The 14,951-nt window shown below is 37.1% G+C and overlaps 1 protein-coding gene across 3 annotated transcripts in view; it reads right to left on the bottom strand.

The window, feature by feature from the left end:
- The window catches only part of LOC107040955 (QRFP-like peptide receptor), a 46,130-nt gene that overhangs the window by 5,063 nt on the left and 26,116 nt on the right, over positions 1-14,951 (bottom strand). For all 3 annotated transcript variants that reach the window (XM_015261286.1, XM_029126298.1, XM_029126297.1), the window contains 6 exons: positions 12,839-12,960; positions 9,547-9,670; positions 8,359-8,564; positions 2,744-2,891; positions 1,339-1,499; positions 1,075-1,233 (listed from right to left, as the gene is read on the bottom strand). In XM_015261286.1, the coding sequence (XP_015116772.1) occupies positions 1,075-1,233; positions 1,339-1,499; positions 2,744-2,891; positions 8,359-8,564; positions 9,547-9,670; positions 12,839-12,960 (920 nt within the window). The remainder of the gene's footprint in view (positions 1-1,074; positions 1,234-1,338; positions 1,500-2,743; positions 2,892-8,358; positions 8,565-9,546; positions 9,671-12,838; positions 12,961-14,951) is intronic.

Raw genomic sequence — 14,951 nt, 5'->3', positions numbered from 1 at the left:
CTGACTAATTTCATGATTAAAAGAATTGAAAAATTTGGGAATATCATTTATCACGCGGGCGTCAACACTTGCGGTATGTGCATGCATGAAAAATCCGATCATTTGTCATTGTTGCGCGGTAGAAGAGGGTCGAGACCATTTTTCATTCCATTTTTCATATTTATGTAAAGTAGAGCACTTGCTTTGTTTTCGTGGGGGAAATTTAATTGATTTACCTTGAGTGTTTTAAATTGTTTTATTTATAATCATTTCGGGGATGACGGGACAGGGTATTTTGATAACTATCTGACAGATGTCTGGAGGTATGATATGTTGGATTGCACACGTTGACTATCTGTCGTTTCTGAATAATAATGGAATTCATTCACTGGATATCTAATTAGGTTGATGATAGAATTTTATCGTCAGTGCGATCGGAGTTATTCGGGGATGAATGTTAGCCCTAACCCGAGGCCCTGGCCTATTTTAAACCTTTCTAACATCTACGGCGGAATCGAGCAATAAACAATTAATTTATTTGCACTTAGTATTCGTTTTTAGACATATAATCTTATAGTAGTCTCCCCTTAATAAAATTTTATTGTTCATAATTGAGAAAATGTTGGCTGATCCTCAAAATTTCATTCATTCTCGTCCAATTTCTATTTAATCTCATGAAATTGACGCGTTTATTCACTTCAATTACATCCAAATGTTCCCCCGGAATTCAAAGCTGGAGTAGAATTTAATTATGCGTACTCCTGTGGATTCATCGACTCGAAAGGACTTCGAAGGTTCATTGATGAGTGCGAAATAACAATCATGTCCCCTTTCATCCTACCTTTGACTTTGCAACTCCTCAGAAGCAATATTTCCCTCAGAGAAAAAGAAATTTAGTGAAAATAGAGCGGTAAATTCCTCTTCAGCCTCAGTCTTCCCCCTTCAGTTTGTTTTTCTGGTATTTTTTTATGGAAAAATTCCAATTCGGAAATTCATGGAAAATAGGAATTTATCCCAAAAAATGACAGAGCAAAAATTTTAATTGAGAGTCGAGGGAATTAATGATTCATTTTATTAGAAGAAAATAGTGTTTACCTGACACTCGTCGTTCTCGTCTGGCTGAGGCTGGTATGTCGCTTGACAGGGGGAAAGTAAACCCTCTGCCTGAGGCAACACCACGCGCCACAGGCAGCAGCCAAAAAGCTCTCTCTGAAGTGTTTCGACATGAATCCGTAAATTATTGGATTTATGCAGCTGAAAGAACAAATTAAATTCTCATTCATTATTCAAACGTTTCCCAACATCAAATAAGAATAGATAAGGTAGAATGGAGCGGCGGAAATTTTCCAGATTTTTTACCTGTTAAAATACGCCATAAGTTGAAATGCAGTATTCATGTGCTTTATAACCCCAGACTTGAGCCGTGGGAGGACTCCATACGCCGTTAACACATTATCTATTAGCATTGGACTCCAGCATATGGCGAATAACACCACCACAGCAACGAGCATTTTTACGACCTGGAGGGACGTGAAAAAATAAGGATGATGTAATTTTTAGAAAATTATGGGAACAAAATTGTTGAGGGGTCATTAAAATTCTATACTATTTCAGCTTGTTGCGTTCGAATGACAAACTTTTGACCGATTTTTCGGTTTTGATTGCAAATGGTCTAGAATGTTATGAAATGCGAAGAAATGATATTTTCAGGGTCATGTCTGTCCCTATGAATCCGACTACTTGGGTTTTTGGTGATTATTTTTCCAACCCAAATATCGGGCAATATAATTGGTCCATTCGACATCACGTGGTACAAGCTACAGGGTTTTCAACTGATAATTTTTTGATAATTTTCTCTGGTAGTTGCTATATAAAAAACAAAACATCATGCAGTCGAATTAACCCCTCGTCAAACTGACAGATTGCATTCAATTGCGGTAATCCGAGGATCTTTATTCGAAATGAGTAGATTCGGAGTTCATTCCCTAAAAACCATTGATGAAAAAGTAAAGGGGAATATTCCCGTCAATACGGAGAAAACGAAGAAGACAATTTGGAATCAATTTAACAGTTTTTGTGATGAGAGAAACTACACATTGAGTGCTGACACACACATTGAATGCTGTTGAGTTAATTATACAATTTTCGTTTCTCAATTGTGAGTTTCGTCTCATGGTCCAATTATATTGCTCGACATTTGGATTGGAAAAATAATCCCCTGAATACCACACGAGCTTCAAAATTAATCGGGCATTTTCCTCAAGGTTCCCTGCATACAAACGAACCTATCGGAAAATACCCGATAATTTTGAAGCTCTTGTGGTATTACAAGTGATTAATTTTTGGAAAATTCAACATAAATACGGGGTAATTTGGAGATAACAATCTGAAATTTTGGCTCATTGTAGCTATGATTGAGTTTAATTTTGGCGCCTTGTTTCAGCCCTGCCTATTGGCCCTATTGGCCTGTTTATCCTACCAACGGAATTGGTAGAAATAAAAAAAGAAAAAAACTAATGCCGCAAAAAGTAACGGTCACATGACTTCTGTCGGGTAGGCTCGACCCCCTGCTCGTTTCAACTGTTAGAAAATTCACACTTCAAACATGTAGGCCTCAACGATTGCTCGGATTTAAATAAGAATAATAATGTAGTGAGGTAAAAAGTTCCTATAAACATGCATAAAAATCCATACAAGGTAAATTAACGTGTCTTTTACCCCAAAGACTCCTTTTCCTTTAACTCTAAACTCATTTGCTAATTACCTGCTTCATCGTACGTGACTCCATCTCGGTTCTCGAGTCGGCCCGACGCCCTCGGAGACGTCGGGAACGCTCCGCACTCCGACGCCTGTCTGTCATCGGTATGCACTCCCCATTTGTGACATTGTTGCTGGTCGTCGAGGGGTTCAATCTATAAAATTATGCAAAAATTCTTTTTCCTAGATTTTTCCCTCTCCTTCCGTTATTTCGAAATTTTTCGCTCACATTTTTCCCAGGTTTTATGACAAAAAAAATGGTAAGCGAGGAGAGTGTCGTGCTCACGTTTGTATACGACACCTCATCTCGCTTTTGTCGCCCCTCGTGATTTTTTTTCCTGTTTTTTTTTGTGTCTCGCGTCAGCTTCACATGCAGACGAGTGCTGTCGTTGGAATGATACTACGGAAGTCTGTAAGTTTTTTGGTGAGGGAAAAGGGTGGGGTTATTTCACAAGGGTCACGAGGGCCAAAGTCCTGCTTACACCTAACAAGTGCTGAAATGGGACATAACCAGAGGTAGAAAGGTCTCGGAAGCAATTGGGAAGAGGCTTCCCAAGACCTATCCAGTTCTGAACGGAAAGACCTAAGTGGAACTTGTCAGGTCCAATTATTCGACTCGGGAGCCTAATGAGAATTGAATGAATAATTACGGTTCCATCCATATAATCCCCGAGGATTTTTTTTTTTTTTTTATGCTTATTTTTATATCGCTTCGAGTCTGATGAGACTATATGGCGATTGATCAAGACTTTAAAAATGGTTAGATCTCACCATTCTACCCGGCCAGGAATCGAACCTGGAACCTATCCGTTGTGAGGCAACGGCCTTAACCACTACGCCAGGCCACCGCAAATCTCCGAGGATTGAGTGATTTATCGACAATCTGCACGTTTTCGCCGATGGATTACCCGGAAACGCATCGATGATTCTCAATAACAGAACGATAAAATTCGCGTTTAGCTCTGATTCAACTCTATTTTCATCAATTAGGCAATGCGCATTGGCGAATGGCGATGGATTGCGAGATGACGTGACGGGTTCTTGTCGGCAGACATCGGCATAATCGAAATTTTGGATTACAGTTTAATTTGAAATAAGTCAATTGTTAACATTACTCACCAATTTTTTGATTTTTAAAAATAACCATCAATTTAAATTTTCAAATTCCGATTTATTTTATCAATCATCAACTTAAATATTCAAATTCGAATTATTTTATCACCCAATAATTGAGAAATTAAATTATCAATTATTATATAAATTTTCAAATTTCAATTACGATAAATAAATCTAAATTACTATAAGGTGCCACTTCTCACAATATTACTAAAAGTAATGATTGATGTCGATCTATGCTTGTCAGTGGTGTTTTTGTTGACCTTGAATTACGGCTGACGTTCCAGAATACTTACACGAACTTTACAATGTGCAATATAATATGAAGAGGGGAATAATAAATGACTTGGGACAACCAAGCTCACTTTGGGAAACGCCAGGTGGGTGTAACTTGAATTAATGATGTAATTCAAAACGTGATTCATTTCAAATATCATGACTGGTCCACGTGCAAACAAACTTCATAGAAAAACCGAGTGAATTCGCTATTTGCGATCTTCTTCCAATAGAAATGTTCAGTGAAGAATATTCTGTGGAAGAAATCAATATAAACATATTTGTTACCAATTATTTTTGTTGGTTTGATTCTTTTGCTTCCGAAGGGAAATTTCATAATCGTTCAATTTTAAGTTTCGGATTTTTTGTTTTACATCAACAGGGATAGCCATATCCATAAATTATAATTACTGTTAGATTATCAGGTAGTCAATAACACGAAAAACATGAAAAACATGAGACTGAGATGAGATAAATTGACTCGAAGTCATCACGAGAGGAGTCGATATTTCGAGACTGAGATGACAGCAATGATTTCCGTGGTCATTGAGAACGAGATCATCTCTCCAAACTTTTGTCTCGTAAATTGTCTCGCGGCATCACTAATATTGAATTTATTAGAAAAAATTTACTACAATTTTTAAATACTACATGCAATACAAGAACAATTTCCCACTTGTTTTTGTTCAAAACATGAGAAAAATAGATTGGAAAAACCATAGAAAATTCATGTTGAGGAATTCCTGGGCTGATAAATTTCCCGAATTCATAATTTCAATGTTTCACAGGCTCTTGTGAGCCACTCGCAGTTGAAATATTCAATCGTCTTCAGTTCACTGTTGCATAACTTCCGCCAGAAGAAATCTATTCAGAGAGATATTCCGCGATCTCCAGGGGAAAATGCTAGACATCATGTTTGAGCCCAGAAAATTGAGAAAGTAAATCTCTTAAGGCGATGCTATCAATTTTCCACTTATTCGAAAATCCCCAGGTTCTTTGACAACTAAAAAAATATATTTCCCCTCGTGGCAGGCAATGACGTCTAATAACACTTTATTAATATCGATAAATATAATAACGTTAATCAATGCAGTTTGTGTTCCCTATTCCCTTTTCACCTTCGTATTTTGCTAATTGGACGATTATCGGGTGGTATTTTTTCTCTGTAATTCCATGACTAATGGGACGAAATGGGGGCTCTATATTGAATTATTGAGTCGAAATTCCCCGGACACCCCAATGGCACAACCTGTTTCCCCAATCCTCCATATTTCCCGATGAAGCTGGCGCTCTTTCCCCCAGTAATATACGACAATATGAAGGAAGAGAAATATTTTTCTCCATATGCAGTGGGATATGATTTATGAGCACCAAAATCCTTATATACAGCGCGCACTCCAAGAGGAGGGGCAGAGCGGGTCATGAGTGAAGGCTGCTGTTTCGTTCTCTCAGGCTGTAAACGCCAAACGATCCGACAGCAAATAGTTCAGTTCGTTTGAAGCATTGGTTCATGTACATCTTGGGGAAAAAACAACGACGTGGAGAGCAGGCGACTTGCATATCCAAACATTTTGGATAAATTACCCCGTCGCATCTCCATTTCACGAGATGATGAGATTGACGGGGGGGGGGGGTGCACATATGAAAAAATTCAATAGAAAACCTAGCGAATTTGCTAAAAAATTCTATTGGAATTCTATAGGAATTCTGTGGGGTTTCTAAAGGATTTCCATGGAAATTCTAGTGATAACTCTATTTGTTTTTTGCGCTGATTCTATTGGATATTCGGTAAGAAAAAATCAATAGATTTCGAATTTCCGTTCGAATTTTTCTCTTGAGATTTTTTCTATGAAAATGCTTGGTCATCAATTTTCTAAGTTTTTTCCACTTGGATTCTGCAATGCGAAACAAAACAAAATTCAGCGGGAAAAACTTGGAAAATTTATGATCAATAATTCTAATAGAAAAAGTCTAAGAGAAAATTCAAATAGAAATTTGAAATCTATTGATTTTTTGCTCATTGAATATCTAATAGAATCTGCGCAAAAAAGAAATGGAATTTTTCAATAGAATTCCAATAGAAATCCCATGGAAATCCCATAGAATTCTTATAGAATTCCAATAGAATTTTTTAGCGAATTTACTAGGTTTTCTATTGAATTTTGTCATGCGTGCGATTTTTGTTGATTATGGCACACAGAAAAAATTAGACGTAAATTACGTTTAAGAAGTCGTCTTTTACGTTGATAATTATTTCAAACGTAAAATAGGATTTTTATTTCGTAAACTACGGATAAGTAAATCGTAAGACGTTTTTTGGGCGGATTTACGTTTTTATTTTGACGGTAAAATTTTTGAAACCTAAATTCTGATTTTCATGACGGAAAATAAGCCACCAGACACGTCTACCCAGAAAAAAGTTTTTTAATCGAATAAAATTCGTTATTTGAAATTTTTTACTTATGTCGAATTTAAAAAAACGAATTCGTAATTGTTGTTGCACACATTTTTTAGCAATTTTGAAAAAAATCCCTCTGTAGCTGAAAGATTGGAGGCCTTGGACTATTTTTAACATTTTAAGCGTATGTGGGGCAAACGAACAATAGACAATTAGTTTTTTAGCACTAATTGTATTCGTTTTTAGACATACATAATCGATTTTCAATGTATGAGAAATGTCATACCAACAGTCCGCGTCATTTAAAACTCATAGTCTCACCTTAAATCTAATTCAAGGACTCTTTCCGAAAAATACAGTCAAATTTTTTTTATCAGTGCTTGGAGTTGTAAAAGCACCTGAAATTTCGGGGTAAAAAATATCGACTATTCTAGCCCGTTCAGTCAATGTCAGCAATGATTACACCAGAAATGGGTGATAGGAACGTTCGGTTATAATGACTGACTCATATTCCATAAATGCAAATTTATTCAAATTTAATATGAATATTTATGCACTTCACAGTGCAAAAACTCGATGAAATACGTTAATGAATTCATCATAGAGGGATTATCAGCAGATACGGACTAATTGCTTCAGCAGTACCATTTTCCAAATCCCTACGATATAATCTCCACGAAAATGGGGAAATGATTGAGACTGGGTTTAGCTGGTGGATTAGCCTCAATTCCAGGAGAAAAGACTAACAGAATTATCTCAAATATAAAAATACAAGCGGTTGGAGAAATAATAATTCAGCTGAAATATAAAAAAATTTAAAAAGCAGAAAATCTCTCTATATTACAAAAATCCAAATCGACTTCTGGTGACAAAAATTTGGTACTCAAAATTAAGACACCAAAATTAAAGGTCATGGTCAGAATAAGGGTCATGAGGGTCAGATTAAGGGTCGCACGCTTAAGGAACACAAAAATCATACTAAGCGTTCAAATAAGGGTCGTGGAGGTCAGAAACTAAGGGGCACAAGTGTCAAAATAAGGGTCTCAATATCTCTCTATATTGTGAAAACCCAAATCGACTTTCGATGATGAAAATTTGTCCGCGAAATTAGGGGTCAGAAATGGAGGGTCAAAATAAGGGTCAGAAGGTCAAGGCTAGAATTAAGTGACGAAGGTCAGATTAAAGGTCACAAGGCTCAGAATAAAGGTCATGGAGGTCATGTGGGGCTCTCTCTATCTCTTCATATTGTAAAAATCCAAATTGACTTTGAGTGATGCAAATTTGGTGCTCGAAATTAAGACTCCAAAATTAAAGGTCAGAAATGAAGGGTCAAAATAAGGGTCACGAGGAGTATGATGAGGGTCGGAGTGAGTATCACGAGGATCAGATTAAGGGTCACAAGGGTCGTGGAGGTCATATGGGGCCCTCTCTATCTCCTTATATTGTAAAAATCCAAAATTACGTGCTCGAAATTAAGACTCCAAAATTAAAGGTGAGAATCACGAGGGTCAAATTGAGGGTCACAAGGGTCAGAATAAGGATCATGGGGGTCGTATGAGTGTTGGCGAGCGAAGCGAGCAGGGGACGTTGCCCCCTAGTAATCAATAAAATATACGGATAGGGAGCAAAATGGGTTTAATAAATATTGAAGGGATCAGTAATTTTCGCGACGCATTTTAGAAAATTGAGGATCTTTTTTATTCAAGTTTGATGTAGTGTAAAAAATGAATATGCTATTGTGTAATACGAGTGTGAGCTTGAGCCCGAGGTATAGATTGTCATAGACGGATTGTATGACAAAGAATTGATAATAAAAAATGTCATGTACTCACGCGTGTCTGGATGTCATGTGATATCGTCGCTTCATGACACGCCATATCTCCCAGCATATTGCTGTGTAACAGAAAGCCATAACCACCAGTGGCACGGCGAGCACGAGGAGGAGCATGTAAACTTCGTGAATACGCCAGAGTGTTTCTTGATCCGAATCCCGGACGCACCAGTAGGATTTGTAGCGTTCGCCGACTTCTTTGTGTGTCTAAATGTCGAGGAAAATGATTATGAATTCTTCGTTGGAAATTTTCGCAACTGTGCGCTAATGTCTCAGTTGGATATGGCATTGATGAATCCATCGAAGAGATATCACTCAGAACCCAGAAAAATGGTTCTTTTGAATGGAATAAATATTTATTTAGTTCAAAGAAAAAATTTATTCCATTCAAATAAAGAAATTTTCATAGTATAAGAAAACTGTTTATTTGGTATGAATAAAGAGTGTATTTTTATCAGATGAAGATTTATTAATCGTAAAAAAACATTTATTTAATATGAAGAAAAGTTAGAATAAGTTTTTTTATTTAATTTGTATCACATTTTCCTTTTTCCCAATCTCGGTCTCCCCCTAGACCTTCCTCTGGACTTTCGATTTTAATGTTTCATTTTCTTTTCAATTACAAAATCCAATCTCCATTCTACTGAATAGAAAATTGTTATTCTAATCAGTTCTCCCAATAATAAAGAAAGTTAATAAACAAAAATTAATAAAGAGAAAATAGTTGATCAAAAAAATTTTTTCATCACGCTGTGACGAAAAGTGAACTTTTCGGTACGCTCCGCGTNTGCTTAATGGTGTTTTTTGACTCGTGGGATTGTAAAACTCGCCTTCGGCTCGTTTTACAACTTCCCACGAGCCAAAAAACCCATTACGCACTTGTTGCGTAATATACTAGTTCGTAACTCGTGAAAAAATGTTTTTTAGCTCGTGGGATTATATCACTCGCCTTCGCCAAAAAACACTTTTTTGCACTCGTTACGAAATATACTATTTTGCTTGTTGCGTCAAACAGTCGTACTTTCAACTTTTAATTTTGCCCACTCTCTCCTACTATTTAAATAAACTTTATTTCATTCCAATAAATCATTTTTCTGGTGGAGGTGTGAGGCCAATTGATTGTTAACGAGTGAGGGACTCGATGATAGTGTGCAATGAGCATCAATTATGGGATAATGATCATTTTTACCTGCGCAAACCAAATGGGAACGGCGAGGAAAAAGGAGGCAAACCACGTTATGAGAACGATCCGTCGGGCTTGACTTATGGTGCAGGTGTACTGTGCCCTCATTGGGTGTACAATTGCGTAGTATCTGGAATGAAAAATTGATATTTATAGTTTGTACGTTTGGTCGTTGGGTTTTAATGAGTGTCTGCTGGAGGATCAGTGGACTTTGTCAACCAATGATGTCAATAAAAAAAAACAAAAGGACAATGGTATTTTTTATAAATGAGTTTAGTAATTCTTGCTAATAAATTCTCTTTGTGTTCAATTTTCATTTTACTATTCTCTTCTATTTTTTCAGATCGTAGTACCATCATCAACTGAAATGTCATCAAAATTTTCGGTATTATTTAGTTCTGTCAAATAATTCTACATTCACGCCCACTCAAGACTGGGATTCGTTTTCAGTCCGGGTTTAATCAGGGTTTTTTTTTTTTTTTTTTTTTTTTTTTTTTTTTTTTTTTTTTTTTTTTTTTTTTTTTTTTTTTTTTTTTTTTTTTTTTTTTTTTTTTTTTTTTTTTTTTTTTTTTTTTTTTTTTTTTTTTTTTTTTTTTTTTTTTTTTTTTTTNTTCTATAGAACATAGACGTAGCATGGGGAAACCACAGAAAACCCATGCCGGTACAGGCGGTTCCTCTATTAGCAACCTCCCGCTCGCCGGAGCCTTCCGTTGAAAAATTCGGTTCCACGGGGAATCGAACTCACAACCTTTCGCACACTAGACTTGCGTCTAATCCACTCGGCCACCGACGTCGGTTTTTAATCAGGGTTTATTTAGGATTTAGCCCAGGTTCTGTCAGTAATTAGTCGGGACCACGAATCAATATGAATAAGTATTCAACATGATAGACTGGTACCTGAGTTTAATAGAGATAGAGATTTTTATAAAAAGCTCATGACGGTATTGTGTAACTTGATGAGCAATGATGCTGTTCTCACCATTTTTCAACTTGATTAAGAAGGCATTGAAATATACTTTTCTAGCAGTGATTTAATTACTACTGTAATCATTTGTAATCAGTGTAATCTTTNTAGCAGTGATTAAATTACTACTGTAATCATTTGTAATCAGTGTAATCTTTCGTAGTTGCTGCTAGTGAGACCGTGAATTTTGTTTTTGAATTTTCGAGCGCGTTATTTCTACCAACGGTAAGTCTCAGAGATCCCTGGATCAATTTTTCTTGGAATCCCAGATGTTTATGGGTCAGAACCTTGCATAGCCAATGCGTTTTGCACAGAGCATTCGTCCGTAGAAAATTGATTCAATAGAGTTAAAATTTCTTCTTATTCTTGAGAACCAACGACTGAATTATCTCTGAATTATCTGCTGATAAGTTTCATTCTCCATCAATGGTAGATATTCAGTGAATTTATTTTGCTGATAGCAAAATGCCGATATAAATAAATGCTGATATAAATGCCCAAATTTTTAGATGGAGTGATGGAGACTGCATTCCTCTGTTCTGATCCCCGCCCCTCCTTCCTCATTTCTTTGCCGATTCTAATAATTAATTATTCCATCAACTCATATTTAATAAGAGGCCATTTTTTGTGATTTCAATGATTACAGATGTTTGATAATCACAGAATGTAGTCGACGAAATCATTTGTAATCATGTAATCACATTCTGTGCTCTTGGTAATCACGGTTATCACATAGACAATGGTAATCAGTGTAATCAGTCCCGTAATCCTGGGTAATCAATTACATTTTCTAATCGCGGTGTCACCGAATTCGCCTGTGAATAGCCCCTCGACCCGAACACAAAAAAAATGAAAACTTAAATTTGAGCGGGAGTAAAAAAGGGTTAGTTCCCCCTGTGAACGTAACGTATGAATATAAAACATGAATCAAAATCACAGGACGAAAAAAATGAAAGACAGACGATGAAACTCATGAATATAAATTGTCGAATAAAGATAGGGGAGGAGAGATTTTTCTTCGCGGTTTCTACCAATACTGGCATATGGAGATGAGGACAGACTTCGGAATATGCCCAGTGAATTTCTTCGACTAGACGATTAAAAGAAAACAATGGAGGAGATAGAAAAAATGTAGTGGGAGCTCTCAGCACGTGACTCGCATCGCCCAATTTTCCATCGAATCTCAGTAATTTAAACTTCATTTTCAACTATTTCAATTTTTTTTACTGTAGCTAATCAATACTGCGGCGAAATGGGCACTAAAAAATCATTTCACAAAAATTATTTCCATTTGTTTAACCCCTCACGTACGGCGTCAATCCATCGACCCATAAGTTTATCTTATCGACCGGGGTCAATGCATGGTATCGACCCTCTCCGTCAACAGTAAAAAATCATTTTCTCGAATTCTGAGAGACATATTGACATTTGGAAAGTCAATGGAATTGTCACTGCAGTGAACTATTTTTTTTCAATGCATTTATAATATTTTTCATCTATGAACAAAAGTTGTACATGAAGATTTTACATCGAACCGATTCAATCATATTAAATTATCTCATTTATTGACAAAATTTCCCCCAAAAAATTTGAAATTTTTCCTGAAAATATTTTAATGATCCTTCCATCGAATGGCAGAAGTTAAATTTCGATTTGTTGAATAATTTGTTTGTTATAAATAAATTTAGCATGTTCGAAGATCTCGGCAACCAATTATCGCAAACATTGAAATTGGTGTCAAAAATTAGAAAATTATGGGAAAAAACAGTTCTTAGGGAGTTTATTTCAATGTTCACTGCAGCCAATGTATTTTATTTCAATTTTTTTCGTTTAACTGTTTTCATGTTATCGCTCATTGAATAACGGAGTTGACGCGTCGTAAGTCCCCCGGCCGATGGGACAAGCCGCGTTATATGGACTCCGTACGTGAGAGATTAAATTTCCTTCAATACGCATAATTGTTAAATGAATTGTAATTCCTACAACAATGTCCGAACTTCGGGATGAATACGACACATTGCACTCCCATTCCCGGCAACGAAATAACCCAGAACTTTGTTAATCGTTCATTGAGTTACATTGGGACTGGGACGTGTACTGATTTCCATGAGATTCGTGAACTTGTGACGCTTCCCAGGGATCGTTTCCGTGGACAATGATTTAATTAGGTCCTCGGGCAATCGGTGACATCAGAGAGGAGGGGAACATATAGAGCTCGAAAATTGCGTTCATTAGTGGCAACGAGAACAACTCCGTGAATGAAAGATTTTATTCGCAGTTTTTTTCATTTGCTTTGAAGGTGAGAGATAAAAGCTAATGTTGTACTCAACTCACCTTTCAACGGACATCGCTGTTAGGGTGAGGACTGAACAGATGGCTGATACACTCTGCATATAATGGACAGATTTACACAAGAACCAACCCATCTCCCAGGTGTAGGAGAATAGTTTAGCGACCTGAAACACAAAGTAAAAAATATTATTTGGTGAGAGTTGGGGGAAGTCCACTTACCCTCTACCTTACCGCCCGCTCAGAAAATAAAACAATCAGCTACTTGCTACTTTTTGTGGTATTAGTCCATTTCTTTATTATTTCTACCAATTCCATTGGTTTTATTCCCAAATTTCCCCGTATTTATGTTGAATTTTCTAAAAATTAATCATTACTAGACGGAGTAACGGCGGATAAAACCCAAGTTGTCACATACATGCACCCAGACATGACCCTAAAAACATCATTTCTTCATATTTCATAACAGTCTAGACCATTTGCATTCGGAAAATGGATAGGCGATTAGATTTTCAGGGCTCTTGGGATTAGCCCGCGAGCACATTTTTCGGGTATCATTACCTCGGATTTAAGCTATCATCAGATTTTTTTTTTTTTTTTTTTTTTTTTTNATAGAAGTAGCATGGGGAAACCACAGAAAACCCATGCCGGTACAGGCGGTTCCTCTATTAGCAACCTCCCGCTCGCCGGAGCCTTCCGTTGAAAAATTCGGTTCCACGGGGAATCGAACTCACAACCTTTCGCACACTAGACTTGCGTCTAATCCACTCGGCCACCGACGTCGGTTCCATCAGATTTTAATCCTTTAAAAGTGAAATTTGCCTCTTCCAGTCCAGCACCTCCCGACCCTCTCAACTTTCATTTGGAGGGGACAGAGGATTTATTGATCACTTCACGGGAAGCACTCGCGAGATAACGATTCACTTCACCATTTCTATCCGCAATTGAATCATCGACTCAACTCTAAAACTATCCGTGATTCGGTTGTTTTCCCCCTGTGGCTCGAGTATATTTTCGTACCCATTTTCTTACATCAAGAAAGTCCATTTTTTTATATAAGAGTGACAGTAATGGATACGGGGGAGTAATATGCATGATGTGCACTAAAAAAAAGTTGGGAAACTCGGAGTTTCCGAGAGTTTTTTCATTATTTTTGTTACGTGAAGAGAATGACGATATTGTGAGTTACTTCGAGAGCATAAGCCCCCAATCGGTGATTCTGGGGTTGAGAAGTCATTGTGGCATGCGCCACACGATAAATCATGTCGACGGCAGGAGGGCGAAGGGGATAGAAGGTACTTCTAAGGGTAATCCGGAAGTTTTTCGTTTGATTCTGAAGAATCATGGGGACTAGAGTTATCGATATGTTTCTGAGTAGTCTTTCCAGGGATAGCCATCTCCATAAATCATAATTACCGTTAAATACTGAAGCCGTCAATTAACTGGGACGTTGCTGCTCGTTTGGGCTGCGTGTGCAGAAATTCCATTTTTCAGTACTTTTTTCGCTATTATTAATAAACAATGTTCCTAGGCGACAATCTTTTTCACTCAAAAAATCATTGATCACATGTTCTAAATGCGTCTAAAGTTTCATGACTTTGGCTGCTTTTTGTCCTTGGGTTTTGCGGTTTTTTTGGTGATTTCCATAAGATCACGGGTTTAATGACCACTTTTTCAAAAATTCATAATAAATTAACCATGCTCCCCAGCAGTCTGAAACTTTGCACACGCCTTTTCCACCATTTAAAGAATACGTAAAAAATGGCTGCTTTTTTCCAACCCTCCCAGCTCGCCCGATTGTCCTTAATGGAGATGCGTCGCATCATAATAAACAATAGCGTGCCAGTCAAAACAAAAATCACATCCATTAGAGTGGAAGTCCTCATCACAGTAGAAAAAAGGGACTGAATGGGGCACTGAATTTCGCGCAGACGATATTCATAATTCACTCGATGAAAATAACAGATGCTGGGCAATTTTGTTCCAATCGTTACTATCAAATACTTTGTGAATTCTCCACGTGTCATTCAATCAACGAAACCATTCGCCGCAGATCGCAATAATTTTCCTCACTCCCGCGCGTAATTGAGAGTCTATAAAGGGAGAAAAGACTATTCATGGCAACAATCGGTACCATTACTGCTCTCCAATGGCACCA

The sequence above is a fragment of the Diachasma alloeum genome, unplaced genomic scaffold (assembly GCF_001412515.2).
Source record: "Diachasma alloeum isolate Michigan unplaced genomic scaffold, Dall2.0 Dall_scaffold_00349, whole genome shotgun sequence".
NCBI classification, from domain to species: domain Eukaryota; kingdom Metazoa; phylum Arthropoda; class Insecta; order Hymenoptera; family Braconidae; genus Diachasma; species Diachasma alloeum.
This window is presented reverse-complemented; position numbering and strand designations above follow the sequence as displayed.